At 40.5% G+C, this 16,030-nt stretch overlaps 1 protein-coding gene across 1 annotated transcript; it reads right to left on the reverse strand.

Moving 5' to 3' along the window:
• Nucleotides 1-3,473: 3,473 nt before the first annotated feature.
• si:ch211-284e13.5 (uncharacterized protein LOC793850 homolog) lies at nt 3,474-9,596 on the reverse strand. Its single transcript, XM_062993552.1, has 3 exons — nt 9,083-9,596; nt 5,411-5,737; nt 3,474-4,448 (listed from the first exon to the last, which is right to left on the reverse strand). The coding sequence occupies exons 1-3, from the start codon at nt 9,594-9,596 to the stop codon at nt 3,871-3,873; spliced, it is 1,419 nt and encodes a 472-aa protein (XP_062849622.1). The 3' UTR covers nt 3,474-3,870.
• Between the last annotated feature and the right edge of the window lie 6,434 nt (nt 9,597-16,030).

The following is a 16,030-nucleotide window of genomic DNA, read 5'->3' on the forward strand; positions in this document are numbered from 1 at the left end:
CAAGAGACTTGGAATAACTACGTAGTATCCGCTCATACTTCAGCCATGTTAAAAATCACATCTAGTAATTAAAGATTGTCCTTTTATCATTGGCTAGTGCCCTTCCAGTAATCCCAGCAACACTGAGCGAGTGTAATTAACCACTGCGCCAGCTAAGTGCCCAGAAATTATGTCAAAGCCTCTTTACAATGGTTGTCGCTTTGAAGTGAATAGATCTCATCCCATATTTCTAATAAACTGATTAATATATATTCTCACTACTCTTCCTAGTTTAACGTTTGTTTTGCCCTTAAGTCTGATCATTAATGAGGAATGAAATATGGTGGTGAGCAGCAGAGTACTTATCATTTAAAACCCATTAACATCAACCTCAGCTACTTTGCATCTTCCACCCATTACACATTGTCATTAACAAACTGGCAATCAAAACCAGTACATGCACACATACACCGTTTCACAGAGATTGATTTAAAAGATTTATTATGGCATTATTCATGAAATGTTTTTTTGTTGGCAGGATAAGTTTAATTTGTATATTGCAAAACCAAGGATTACAATCAAAGTAATACTGGTGCTAGTCATGTACATGAAAACTGGTTCTACAGTACATGTACAAGAAAAAAATACTTTCTTACTTAATTAATTGTTTTTTTAATTTATGCTTAGTACGATAAGCGTTTGGGTGGTACAGCGGTCTATTATACTAGTAAACCAGATTCAAACCTGGAGCTCAGTGGTGCTGTTCGCTGACCGGGCTGTGTAGGCCGTGTAGACCTTAATTTGCTAGGTCTGGGGATGTGGGTTTTGAAGCCCAGTGATAGACTAGAGTCTATCCCAGCTTTTCAATGGGCGCAAGGCACACAGTAACACCCTGGACGGGGTCCCAGTCCATCGCAGGGCAGACACACATACACCCACACACACACCCATTCACCTATAGGGCAATTCAGTGTCTCCAATTAACCTCACTTGCATGTTTTTGGACTGTAGGAGGAAACTGGAGCTCCCGGAAGAAACCCACGCAGACACGGGGAGAACATGCAAACTCCCCGCCTGGGGATTGAACCCAGGGCCTTCTTGCTGTGAGGCGACAGTGCTACTCACCGAGCCACCGTATTTACATACACCTGATACTAATTATTTTTTTCCTAGCTAATGCTAATTACATTCCCTTTGTTGAGAGATGATTTTTGCTACAAATATTAGTATATGTAGACCACAAAAAAACAATGTATTAAAGCCTTCTGGAGTACGTTTTCATCAACCGCTTTAGATTGGTTAGTCATGGCGGGGCTGGTTCCACTGGGTAACAATGGACACAAAGCAGAAATTCCTTCAAAAGGGCATCAAACAACACAGACATCAAATACTTTAAATAAATTAGATTGAATAAAATTGTGAATAAATATTTGATGTCTGTAATTACTTGTTTAGAGTTTATGTAAAGGCCCACCTCTAAAACTGCTTGATAAGTATGACCTTCACATTTACTTTAAAAATGTAGTTAAACGTTTTTTTGAAACATTTGATGCCTTACTTTGTTTTTCTTTGAGGGGTCACTTATTAAAAAATAAAAATTAATTTTCAGGTTGCTTCCACATGCTACTATAATGCTAAAATAGTCTCTTGTTAATGAAAGCAGTTAACTGTTAATCCACAAAGCAGTTAATCCACAGACACCACATTGTCCACAGACATAAGGAACTATTCATTTTAGTAGGCTTTGCTAATTGTAGCTCTGTAGTCTGATAAAGACTGAGACACAAAATCAGTTTATTATTGTATTTATACCTGTGCCGCGGTCATGGGTTTTTCAATGTTTTGGTGATTTTTAGAAATGGTCTGGCATGACATGACTACAGAAAACAGTAACTACATTAAAAAGATAAATATATACCATTCTTAAGTAACAAATCCAGGTTTTGTTTATTTACTTACAAATGACCACAAATCTGGTGTCGTTCCAAATGGCATGCACACTAACTCCTTGAAAAAAGATGATGCAAGTTCTGACATTGTAGAACAATGAAGCCAGACTGCATTACACTATCAACAGCGGACTCTGTATGCTAAAGCACCATTACTCGTCTAATGATGCTTATTTACAGCTTCAGTTTTCATTTTATCATTTAAATTCCTCATTAACAAAGGACATCCAGCAGGGCAAAAACCCTTCTGGCTCATATCCGACTGACATTGTGCATTAGAAACTTAATGACAGAGGTTTCTGAATGAGGTTATTTGTGCTAAACATTAGCACCAACCTTGATTTAACTTCTTGTTAAAAATCTCTTTAGATTTCCTCATACAGGCAATCATAAAGGGGGATGACTTCACACCACAGTTTATCTACACTATGTGGTCAAAAGTATGTGGACACCGCTTATATTTAGTGAGTTCAGGTGTTTTAGTCACACCCATTGTTAACAGTACAAAATTTGTTGGTTCTGGGGTAAAACTGAACCTTGGTGATCATTGCAGCAAGACAATGGGTGTGTTTGAAAACCTAGGGAGCTGCCTTGCTGTCTTACTGCCTACATAGGCAGCTGCCTCAGTAGAAAGGATTCTAATAAGTCAGTGACTTATAAGGCAGGTTATTCAAACGCACTACTTAGACAGCGATTCCATTGGGTTTTGCTTACTAAGCTAACACAGTTAGCATCTTGCCATTCGAACCAATGAGATGGGGTGGCACAGCGCACTAGCATGTCAACTATCTCCCTCCGTGTACCGAAAACGGTTACATTCGCTGACAAGCCCGAACTTGCATCTATTGCTGCTGTTTGAGTTGGTCATCTTCTAGACCTTCATCAGTGGTCACAGAATGCTGCCTACGGGGCACTGTTGGCTGGATATATTTTTGGTTGGTGGACTATTCTCAGTCCAGCAGTGACAGTGAGGTGTTTAAAAACTCCATCAGCATTGCTGTGTCTGATCCGCTCATACCAGCACAACACATACTAACACACCACCACCATGTCATTGTCACTGCTGTGCTGAGAATGATCCACCACCCAAATAATACCTACTCTATAGTGGTCCTGGGAGAGTCCTGACCATTGAAGAACAGCAAGAAAGGGGGCTAACAAAGCATGTAGAGAAACAGATGGACTACAGTCAGTAATTGTGGAACTATAAAGTGCTTCTATATGGAAGTGGAGCTGATAAAATAGACAGTGAGTGTAGAAAACAAGGAGGTTTTAATGTTATGGCTGATCAGTGTACATTTTATCATCCTCGCTAAAAGCTTAAGAATATCATAATCTGTGTCAAGGGGGTCCTAGTAAATGTCATTTAAAACATGAAGAAATTGGGGTGATCTCAAACTTCTGACCACTAGTGTAAATTCCTTGGTAGTGATAGCTCAGCAGTAATCAGGTCAACATGTATCTTAACTGTAATTATAAAAAAACACATATTGATGTAATAAATTGTCTGTTTGAACTATAAAACACAGCAGGACATCCTGTTTATTCTGTCTTTTATTAGAACACAAATATTTTAGAAAATGCATGTCAGTCTTGTATAAATTCATGCCTAAAACCCTTGTAACATTACATTTGCAGCATATACTTAAAATATGTAACCATTATTACCAAAACCCTGCACCAACTCCAAGTGCCTGGCTTAAATTCCCACCACGTTACACAAACTTTACAAACACCAACACTACACCATCATTTTTTTGCAGTTGTAGCCTAGTGGTTAAGGTAATGGACTAGTAATCAGAAGGCTGCTGGTTCAAGCCCCACCACTGCCAGATTGCTACTGTTGGGCCCTTGAGCAAGGCCTTTAACCTTCAATTGCTCAGACTGTAAACTGTCACAGTACTGTAAGTTGCTTTGGACAATGTAAATGTAAATTTCTTCTTTAACTGTAATTCGTAGCCATGTGTCTTTCTCTGGTGTGCGACTTCTGGTGAAAGCGTAGTCCACCACAGTTCCGAAAACGCTTGCCACACTGCCCGCATGCGTAGGGCTTTTCTCCTGTGTGGATACGAAAGTGGCGCGTGAGTGCCCCTGAGTGCCGGAACTGTACTCCACACACGGAGCAGGAGTACGGACGTTCCCCTGTATGTATGCGCAAATGTGTCTTTAAATTCTCCATGCGATTGAAGTCCCGACCACATTCGTTGCAGTGATAAGGACTACACCCTGGAGGAAACAGTTGCTGTTTGACCGGCCTTCCTGCACCAGCTGCTTTTCCCGTGTTAGACCTCACTCTGTGGCGGTGACTGTGATGTCTGCGCAGGTCGCTTGCCCGACAAAATGAATGGCCGCAGATTTTACACTGGTGAATCCTAGCATGGACGTTCGCTCTCATCTGGGCAGTGTTGTTTTGAGGAGCAGCAGCAAGTTGAGTTCTGGCTACTGACTGGAAAAGGCCATCGAAGGAGGGTGAAAAGCCTGGAGGAACACTAGCATGTGAGGACGACATGTCTGGAGAATCTGTAGAAGAGAAAGCCGAAAGACAAATTAAGCAAAACATAGCTACATGATGATGTGTAATTCTTTTCTTTTTTTATATACATTTTTCCCCTCTTTTTTCCCCCAATTTTTATCCCCCAGTCTAGTCATGTCCAATTACCCTGAATGTGTCCTCTATACTGATTTGACCCTTCACCGCTGACTGAGGACGCCTCTCAACTGACATGCGCCCCCTCCGGTACGCACAGTCAGTACAGATAGTGCATTTTTCACCTGCACGAGTCGAGTTCATTTACTTGACGGGCACTGTGCACGGAGGGCCACACCCCCATCAGCAGTCGCACCAGTTATGAGGACCTAAGATCCGACTTTCTTACCCCTAACCCTGAACAACAGCCAATCGTTGTTCATACAGCCGCCCAGCCTAGTCGGAAAGGCAGAGCTGAGATTCGATACGATGTATTCAAAACCCCAACTCTGGTGAGCTAGCGTACTTTACCGCTGCGCCACCTGAGTGGCGATGATGTGTAATTCTTGGGCAGTTGTAGCCTAGCAGTTAAGGTACTGGACTAGTAATCAAAAAAGTCGCTGGTTCAAGCCCCACCACTGTCAGATTGTCACTGTTGGGCCCTTGAGCAAGGCCCTTAACCCTTAATTGCTTAGATAATATACTGTCACATTACTGTAAATCGCTTTGAATTGAAGTGTCAGCTAAATGCTGAAAATGTAAATGTAAAATGTTATGTAATGTTGCTATGGTAACCTTGGGTGCTTAAAGGCATATATAAGGCAAAGTGATAAATGCCCTTTATTTACTCATTCATTTATTAATTCGTTATACTAACTGCTTTGTCCTTGTCAGGCCCATGGTAGGTCTTGCCCAACCTATGAGCACTACAACCTAAGCAAAAATACACTCTAAACAGGGTGCCAATTATCACAGGACAACAAACCCAGCCTCATTGCAAGAGATGACCTCTTACCTATATTTTGGCTAGGATCAATATCCATAGACTCCGTTTTATGGCTTCGTGGTGCCTCTGGATCAGGTCGCCAGTCTTCCAGCAGTTTAGACTGAACCAAAGACAGTCTGTCTGGCTCAAACCCCTCATCAGGCACAGAGTTAAAGCTGCAGCTCGGCCTCAGATCTACTTCGTTTTTATCTTCATTTCCTTCTCCTCCAAAAGAACCCGGCTGTGGTTCTGGGCTCTCTTCCTTTTTGCAGACTGGCTGCTCTTTCAGGAGAACAAGTGACTGATTCTGGGTCACTTGTGTTTCTAGGCTGTGATGTGCATTCTGCTGTGTCAGACCTGTGAAGACAGGGAGTACAAAACAATGACACATGGCACACCATTTTAGTCTTTTAAACTCATTAACAAAATGTTCAGGTAAATAAAATTTTATTTGTCCATTTCAGATTTGTTACTGTGACTGGAAATGTTATATTTTATTAGTTATTTGCATTAAACTCATAAGTTTCTGCTTTCTTAGTTCAATTAGCAGAGGTAGAAGAGACTTTTGGAAGGTTTCTGAGGTCTAGAGATATGCTGACTTTGGCATGGGCACCCCCACACACACAGTTTTGATACTTATGCATTCTTATGGAAGTACGCCAAGTTCCTAACACGCTGACTATTCTTGTAGAATGATAAACAAGTTTGGTGTGGAAAGTTGGCCTTGAGCTGGGTCGCTGAGAAGAGTTAGCCTGAAGGGGCAGTAAAGCGGGGTTACTGCGATAGGGAGGACGGTATCCACCTTTCTCTTCTGTAAAGCTGTGTGAGCGTTTGCATTATGAGATTGGTCCTCAGCCGAGTAATAAATTGAATATTTTGCTTACACTATTACCCCGGTTGTCTGTGTCAATCTTTAAGGGTTATTTTGAATTCCCAAAACATAAAAAAAATCAGGGTGGGTCAGACACTACCTGAAAACATTAAGCACAAGGTGGAAATACACCCTAGAAAGGATGCCAATCCTCTGCAAGGCAACACATACTCACCCATTCAGTCACTTAAATACTAACATCTAGGGTCAGATTGTCCAAAGAAAACCCAGAAAGAACATACAGTGAATAAAAATGAGGATTGAAACCAGGTCCACAGGAATCATGTGTGCCATCCTCATTTCAGATAAAAAATGTCAAATGCTTTTTATGAAAGAGTTTTATATATCAAACCACTATTAGTTCACTGGAAATATTTATTTATGAGAATTTTAGTGTCATCTTTTACACACTTTGGTTACATTAATGACAGGAACGGTAGTTACTCATTACACAAGGTTCATCAGTTCACAAGGTTATATCCAACACAGTCATGGACAATTTTGTATCTCCAATTCACCTCACTTTCATGTCTTTGGACTGTGGGAGGAAACCGGAGCTCCAGGAGGAAACCCACAGACACACGGGGAGAACATGCAAATTTTACACAGAAGGGACCCGGACCGCTCCACCTGGGGACTGAACCTAGGACCTTCTTGTTGTGAGGTGACAGCTGCCTTGTTGGAAATAAATGCAGTTGAAAATCATTTAATTTGTTAATTTATTGATTTCATGGGACATTGGGGCATTGGGACATTCTGGCATATTCCAGTTGATCCTCTCTTCTTGGTCAAGAGTGGTGTGCGACATAGAGTCCAGATATGAGTCTTTGGTTAAGTTGGTTGCCACTGACACATTTGTCCCATTTCTAATCAAGTCATCCTGTAAATCATTTGCAGGAACACATGGTTGATCTTGTTGATCCTGATGAGACTGCCAGGGTGTATGGATGAAAGGTTGGTCTTCCTTGAATGTTGTTCAAGATTCTAGAAATCCTAAACCCATTGGCCTTTAGGTGCAATAAAATGATCTCCTTTCTCAGCTTTCTGACAGCTCATTAGTTTTCACCATTGTTGCACCACACCAAGAACAATTGAATCTTTGGGTGGTGTTTATTAGTGGTGGGCGGATCGATCCAAATATCGTTATTATCGATACCAACGTTGGTATCGGAATCGGATCGAATCTAGCGATGGGATCGATACTTTAGTTTCAGTTTTTTCTTCGCTACATTCAGTACGTTCCTCCCGTTTTATCCAAAAGTAGACGCGTGTGTGTGTGTGTGTGTGTGTGTGTGTGCGTGCGTGTACACATTTTGCTCCTCCTGCTCCGCTGTGTTTTACTGTCGTGCTGTCACGTGACTAAGCGACACTGAGAAAATACATACAGCAGTAAGTGAACGGCAGAGAGAAACAGTGGATATTAAGTTTTAAAACATTTGTTCTTCAGTTATAATGTTGTACTGTACTTTGTTTTAAGCCAGATAAGAAGTGCAGTGAAAGTAATGAATGTAGTTTTATTTATTATTGTTTATGAACAAAACTTTCACTGAAAAAAAGATTTGACGTTCTTTACTATTTTCTGTACTTTATTTTACAAAAAGCCAGAGAGTGCAGTGAGAGTAGGGATTATGTTTTCTTATTATATCATTGTTTCTGAACAAAAACCCCAGACCTCATTAAAGTTTATTACATTATTAAAATTACTTTTTATTCACCTAAAAACTGTAGTGGGTTTTCACTGCACATGATTAACTAATAAACACAAAATCATTTATTAGTCAAAGCACATTAATGATACATTCACCTCATAAATCATGACACACTGCTGTTCCCTACATGAAAGTAAATAAACCGCTTTATAAGTAAAAAGTATCGGTATCGGATCGATATCGGTGATACTGACCCTGTATTTACTTGGTATCGGAACGATACCAAATTTTGCAGTATCGCACACCACTAGTGTTTATATAACACATACCAACTGAAACTATTTAAGGGTGGTTATTGAGTTTCCAATGCTTTAATCATGTTGTAACCCAACTTTTGGTCATACAGACTAGCAGTAGGTTTTAAGATCAACAATATTCTGTAGGAATTTAACAATTGTGATTTTCTGCTACTCTTAAATACTACATCATTCTTTTCTTTTGTGCCCCATTTAACTGCAGAAAAACAAATCATTTATTCCTTGTCTGTTTTATCACCGCTTTATCCTATTCAGGGTTGTGGTGGGTCTAATTGACACAGGTCGTCAAACCATCAAATCACTTTATTGTCACGTTACATTAACACAGGTGTGAAAGGTGAGTGAAATGCTTAGGTGCTCATTACCTTAGTTGCAATACACAAAAATATACACATTAACTTGCATAAAAACTAGCACCATTTGTTCAATATATACAGGACTCTTTTTGTGCAGATGTACACAATTATGAAAAGTGAATGAATATAAATATATAAAATAAAATTAGAATAATAAGTCCGAGATGTACAGTTATTGTGCAAGGTATGAATTGTGAGTGCAGAATGGGTTGTGTGGGGTGTGTGTACACACACACACACACACACCTGGGTGGGCTTTAGTATTTTCAATGAACCTGACTGCATGTCTTTGGACTGTGAGAGGAAACCGAAGCACCTGGAGGAAACCCAAACAGACATGGGGAGAACATGCAAACTTCACACAGAAGGGACCAGACCGCTCTACCTGGGAATCGAACCCATGACCTTCTTGCAACAAGGACACCGTTTTAAAGCCTTATTTCTTTGGGGTTGTAGATATACTTTAGATTGTAACTGTACATGCACACTCGCTGATGTTCTGATCTTACCTGACTCGACATCATGGCACTGAGTAGTAATAGTAGCTGTGATAAGTTCACGTGATTGAACGCTTCCATCTTCACGTATTTCACAGAAGGATTCGTCTTTTCTCTCAGCTGTACTACCATCGTACTTGGGCGTTTCTTCTTTATTATGAGTAGATTGATCTGTTTTAGCTGTGGTCGTGGATGGACTCTGAAACTTGGGCTGAATAAAGCCGCTATGGCAGTGATCGTCCTCCGGTGAGGATGCGCTTTTGGCTCTTTTTACTCTTCTCACAGTGTCCAGTTCGTTTTGTGCGGACTGGAGGCGAGTTTTTAATAAACTGTTCTCTTTAAGAGTTTCCTTCATCTGATCTCGAACATCTACCAGCGCCTGACCAACTAACTTGGTCACCTCCACCACCGCGATCTCCACCGCCACCTCGAAAGCTCGGTGAATGGTGGCAGCCAGTTCATCCTGGAAAGAAAGCGACACCTCTCCACTCACAGCCAGAGCTGAGGAGGAGCGACGGGTCTGCATCTTCTGACCTAATGCGCCTTTACTGCACACTTTATATCTGATACAGCCTGCCTCAATGCTCTCCAGCTGAGTAAAGATTACTTACTCTAACTGACACATTATTACATTACATAGAGTCTGCAAAACCATAACCAACCATTACCCTCGTATCCGATCCCTGTCAGTGTAAACAGTACGAAGCCAGGGACTGTGCAGCAAATAAGAACAGGACTAAGACATGTCAGAATAAAAGTCTCTAAGGTTTCAGAGAGAAGTTGTGCTTCACCATGTTCATTCATTCATTCATTTGCTGATTGATTGTTTGGTTTGATGAATGGATTGATGGATGGGGGATTGATGGATTGGTTGGATGGTTTGTTGACTGGTTGATTGATGGTTATTTTCTTTTGTTATGTTTATTTATTATTTATTAGAGGTAGCACTGTCGCCTCACAGCAAGAAGGTCCTGGGTTCGATCCTCGGGCGGGGCGGTCCGGGTCCTTTCTGTGCTCCGGTTTCCTCCCACAGTCCAAAAACATGCAGCTAGGCTGATCGGAAACTCTGAATTGTCCTATATGCACCTAGCCGCTAAATGCGGTCCCAAGCCCGGGCAAATAGGGAGGGCTGTGTCAGGAAGGGCATCCGGCGTAAAAATTGTGCCAAATCAATGCGGATCATGATCCGCCGAGAGCCGACCTCGGAACCGAACGGGACAAAGGCCGAAAAAAAAAAAAATCCTATTTATTAGGATTTTTATATCATGTTTTACACACTCTGGTTACATTCATTTTTTTTTTTTTGCATTTTCTCCCCTTTTTTCTCCCCCTTTAGCACGCCCAATTATCCAATTTGCATCATGCATCCTCTCTGCCTATGCCAAACTCTGCCCTGACCGAGGAGATCGAAGCTAACCCACATCCCCTTGGAAACATGAGCAGCAGCCGCCTGCATTTTTTCACCTACACATTGACGAGTGTTGCGCCACCTAGCGTTGCATGCGGAGAGACACACCCTAAGAGCACTCCTTCCTTGTCTCTTGTGCAGGCGCCTCTAATCAGCCGGCAGAGGTCATAACTGCACCATTCGGACAGAAAGAAACCCACTTCCGGCCCTTTGTCCCGCCCCCCAACTGAACAGCCGGCCAATTGTTGTTCATGTAGCCACTCAGCCTCGAGCCGGTAAGGCAGAGCTGGATTCGATACCATGTATCCGGAATCCAGCTCTGGTTTGGTTACATTCATGACAGAAACGGTAGTTACTCATTACACAAGATTCATTAGTTCACAAATTTAATGTAAAACACAGTCATGGACAATTTTGTATGTCCAATTAACCTCATTTGCATGTTTTTGGACTGTAGGAGGAAACCGGTGCTCCCGGAGGGAACCCACGCCGACACGGGGAGAACATGCAAACTCCACACAGAAAACTCTCACCTGGGGATCGATTTCAGGACCTTCTTGGTGTGAAGCGATAGTGCTACTCACTGAGCCACCGTGCCTCCCCGATTAATAGATGGATGCATGGGCAGACAGACAGACAGACAGATATATAGAGTGATGTTAAAATGGTATTTTCCCCCATGTGCATATTTGTCACACTCATATCTTTAAGATCATCAAACATAATTTACTATTGTTAAGGCCCTACCTAATTCATGGCCATGAAAATTGTGTCACAGACTACGCAGTGTAATTAGCAATTTGCTGTGTAATTTAAAATTTGAGGTTTGTGTTTAGCGATTTAACATTTTTCATTCACAAAGTGTACGAAATATGAGGCGCAATATGAGGCGATCCCAGCAATCATACGACAATTAAGTTAGTGTAACAGACTTTTCTTGCATTATGCAATCTTTTAGACAAAATGTCCAAGATGTCGACACATTACTCCGTTAGGAAAACTCACAACCGATTATGTGGACACAGAGGATGGTGTGTTAAAACACAGATAACATTCAATTTATAAGTGTTATTTAATGACAAAAAAAAATATGGCAGTTTTCTTTACAAATCTGTGAAATCTGTGATAGTTAAGGGCCTTTACTATTAGACAAATATTTTCAACCCTACCTTAGCCAAATTCAATTGACAGTCGGGTTCAATTTCACTAGCAGCACTCAGGCATTATTACATTATTACTTAAATAGAACCTGTCTGGCAGTGTGAAACAGGCTAGAAGTTCTTCTCAAGACAGTACATGATGGTACATTCTAAAGAGATTCAAATGCAGATGCAAAACAGGAACTGAATCTGGAGAATAATACAAATACAGATTACAAATACATAGCTAAGACTATTAAACCACAGTAAAAAGCAATTAACCACAAATGAAAAAAACTTGGAAATTTAACAAAAGCACATTGACAACTCATACAAGAGGTCACAAAAATGCAGATGAGGCTGCTCAGGTGGCGCAGCGGTAAAAACACATGCTGCAACCAGGCTGGGATCTCGAATACATCGTATCGAATCTCAGCTCTGCCTTGCCGGCTGAAGGCTGAGCGGCCACATGAACAACGATTGGCCGGTTGTTCAGGTGGGCGGGACTAAGCCGGATATGGGTCTCTCTCTGTCAGACTGGTGCAATTACGACCTCTGCTGGCTGATTAGAGGCGCCTGCACAGAGATGAGAAAAGAGTGCTCTTAGGGTGTGTCTCTCCATACACAACACTAGGTGGCACAACACTGGTCAATGTGTGGGTGATAAGATGCATGCGGCTTGCTGCCCACGTGTCGGAGGGGCGTGGGTTAGCTTCGATCTCCTCAGACAGAGCAGGGATCGGCATAGGCAGAGTGGAAGCATGATGCAATAGGGCAACTGGACGCGCTAACTGGGGAGAAAATGCATTTAAAAAAATGCAGATGAACATCTAAGGAATGGCAGGACTCACTTCCATTTAAGAAAGACACTGAGCAAAAATGGTATCCGAGGGAAAGCTGAAAGGTGCAAACAACAGCTGATTAAAATAATACAAAGGCTCGTCTTGCATTTGCAAAAAACACTTAAAATAATATTCTGTGAACTGACGAGTCAAAGATGGGTCCTGTTAGATCTGGCATAAAGCTAACAAAACATTCCACCATAAGAACATCATACCAACAGTCAAACAGTAGTGTGATGGTCTGGGTCTGCATTGCTTTCTGCAGAACATGGATGATTTGTCATAACTGATGAATCCATAAATGCCGAAAATCCTGAAGAAGAATGTCTGCCTGTCAGTTTGTGACCTAAAGCTCAAGCAGAGCTCAAGCACACTCTTCTACGAATAAATTGAACTCAATTTCTTTATGCCATTTCATTGTTATACCTTTTGTTAGAAATTATTTTATATGTATGGTTTGTTTAATCTAATTCCTATTCATTCTATTTGTCCTTTAGGCTACCTAAAGAGGGTGGGTCCCACTTAAGGCTACTGCTCGGCTTGATCAACAGCGAAGCTTTGGTGTTGAATGTTTGTCCTGAATTGTTTTGAGATAATGTCTATTGTAAAACGTACTATACAAACGAATTTGACTTGACAGGTCCAGTAGCCCTCCCACAAACACTGAAAACAAAACCATCATATTTAAATCATGGTTAGACTGAATCATTTACCCACCTCGAGAGCAAGGTTTATAAAGGTAAACACATTCCTTTGTGGAGAAAGTTTCTCTTGTTAAAAGTAAATGAGTGAGCTAATAAATGAGTAAGTGAGTCAAGACCATGAAGTGCATTGTATCTAAGAGTTAATTATTAATTACTTCATTCATTTATCTTCAGTAACCCTGCCTTTCTGGTCAGGGTCATGGAAGCATATACTGAGAAAAATATCTGAAGGCTGAAGTACAGTTTGTACAAAGCATTGTATTTGCATGGATTTCCACTGGGTTTTCTGGTTTTCTCTTTCCTACCCAAACATGCAGTGTAAATTGGCTGCTCTGATTTGCCTTAAGTAAAACGTGAGTGAATGGTTGAGTGTGAGGTGCCCTGCAATAGACTTTTTTCTTTTATCTACAGCTTCTGGGAAATAAATGACGATGATAAATACAATAAAAAACATGATGATTATGAAATACACTTACTGGAAGAGACCTCCACTGATATGGGTAGAATGTGCCAAACTCCACACAAATAGTTACCAGATGCAAGGATTGAACCCAGGTCCCTAGACTTGTATGTTACTATCTAAGCTAGAAGCAATGAAACCAATACCAATGCATTAAATTTACTATTCACAGTAAGATAAATTATCTATTTTCTTACATTTTGTATCCCTACTGTTTGATCCCCCATCCTGCATTACCCCCACTCCCTGTATCTTACACACACACACACAATCCTGTCTACCCACACCTAATTGTGTCATAAAGCCCAAAACCCTTTTGTTCACCCCTGTCCTATATCTACCGTATTACCCACAATAAAACCAACACCCTTCCAATACCTCCCTCTCTGATCGCCCTTCTTTGATCCCTGTCTCCTGTATTACCCAAACCAACAACTTTCCAGTACCCCCCTGATCACCCCTCTTTATCTTCTTTTTGATCTTTGTGAATCCTCCCCTCATTTCTAGTGTATATAAAGTCTCCCCAGAATATGCCTACTTAGATTTCCGTCGGTCTTCCAAGCTGTGCCCATACGTCTGTATGTGTCAATAACTACTCTACTCCTGAAGACCTAAAGTCTCCTGGCTCCTGTTTTGCTGAATTTCTAACAACAGTTACAAAATACGTATTTAATTCGTTTTCATAACGAAGCTTATCACAATTTGTTACTGATGAACAGAAAGCTTGTTGTTAAATGCACGATAAAACCAAGATCAAATGTTAAGTTTGTTACTGTTGAATTAATCAAGAAAGTGAAGATCTGTAGTATCTATCATTATTTCTTTTTTAAGCTTCTGGCCATTTTGCCAGTCAACTCCTTCCTGCTTAATTATTCAGTTGGGTGATTCTGGCGGAGCTCATGGTGAGTAATATGGTGTAATAAAAGTGTTATTTTTGCTGTTTGTGCATTAGGAGTGGTGGAGATTTGGATGTTCAATATTTCAATTATGGTGGGTTCAGTGCTGTTTTTGCTGATTGTATCCCACATCATTGAACTAGTCCTGAACTCCAACATAGCGAGATTGATTATGACAACAGGGTAAGACTGAAGCACTAATGAACTTATTCATTTCAATTCTAAGTTTTGTCATGAATTTGTAGTTTATACTGGACACCCAAGGACGAAGGGCCCTGTTGAGTGTGGTTCCTCTCAAGGTTTCTTCCTTATCCTATTAAGGAAGTGTTTTCTTTTCATTGTTGCCCTTGGCTTGCTCTATGGGTTTTTTTTGTCCTGGAATCTGTAAAGTTCATTTGATACAATATCTTTTGTAAAAGTACTATACAAATAAATTCTAATTGAATGTAATATTGTTTTGTGTGTATATGTGTGGAAAACTTTCATTAATTTCTCATTAGTTACAATGATTGACTATGGTTGGTGCCCTTATTAAAATGGCTAGTTTGATTGCACAGAAGTCTCTTTGCTAATCTTTCCTTCCCTTCATTACAAGAAATTTGCCTGGAGAGCTACAAAATAAGCCTGTCATGTGAGATTTTATGTAGTCAAGCTAGCTTGTCATGAGTTTTTTTTGCATGATAGCTCCTAAACCCATGGTGATGTAAAGCTGGCCTGACTAACCAGGTAGAAAACTGACTGTTAAACAAAGGAGTCTACCATGTTTGTATTTGAAGAAGACATGACTCTTTGTGAACTTGTGCTTTTAGGCATTCACTTCTCTTATATTTATTTTGTATTTCTAATATTTTATGTTATTTGTAATGGTAAAACGATACATTCCAACATACATGTTGGAAAACTAAAACAGAAAGTACACTATATGGCCAAAGGTATGTGTTTTTGCTTTGCTCTTTGGTAACAAACAGATAAAAGTCATTTCGGAGACACATTTGGAGACACTTTTTGAATATGAAAATATGATGCTGATTCTAAACCAGGCCTTCTTTTTCAACAGCAGCGCTTGACCTTACAAATGCTCTTTTCACAGAATAAGCACAAATTCCCACAGTCACACTTTCTTAGAAAAAAACAGAGCTGGTATAGCCAGTAAATAAAGGATAGGGACTTAATTGAACTCATGAAGTCACGTTATTGATAGTTTAAAATATGTGAACACTTGTTGAACCTCCTGTTTCGGCAATACTGTTTTCTGCACAATATTAACAAAGACATATTCTATTTTTTAAATCTCAAATTTATAAATGTTATACATTTATTTTATACATTTCTAAATTACGGCTCTTCAGGTTGTGCCATAGCATCTTGAGGAGGAAATAGCAGGAGGAAATGATTCAGCTATAGGGGGGCACAAGTGTGCAGTTGCAGTCTACAACGGTTGTTCACCTGAAATCTTTTTGCTCTTCGCTTTCTGCCACTTTAGTGTTCGGCCACCGTAGAACCACATTCCA

This window comes from Trichomycterus rosablanca, chromosome 4, assembly GCF_030014385.1.
Source record: "Trichomycterus rosablanca isolate fTriRos1 chromosome 4, fTriRos1.hap1, whole genome shotgun sequence".
NCBI classification, from domain to species: Eukaryota; Metazoa; Chordata; class Actinopteri; order Siluriformes; family Trichomycteridae; genus Trichomycterus; species Trichomycterus rosablanca.

Coding starts and splice junctions, on each gene's coding strand:
- si:ch211-284e13.5 (XM_062993552.1), bottom strand. CDS start 9,596: ATGCAGACCCGTCGCTCCTCCTCAGCTCTGGCTGTGAGTGGAGAGGTG. Junction 5,738..9,082: donor GTGCCATGATGTCGAGTCAG/GTAAGATCAGAA, acceptor CTGTCTTCACAG/GTCTGACACAGCAGAATGCA. Junction 4,449..5,410: donor TGATCCTAGCCAAAATATAG/GTAAGAGGTCAT, acceptor TCTCTTCTACAG/ATTCTCCAGACATGTCGTCC.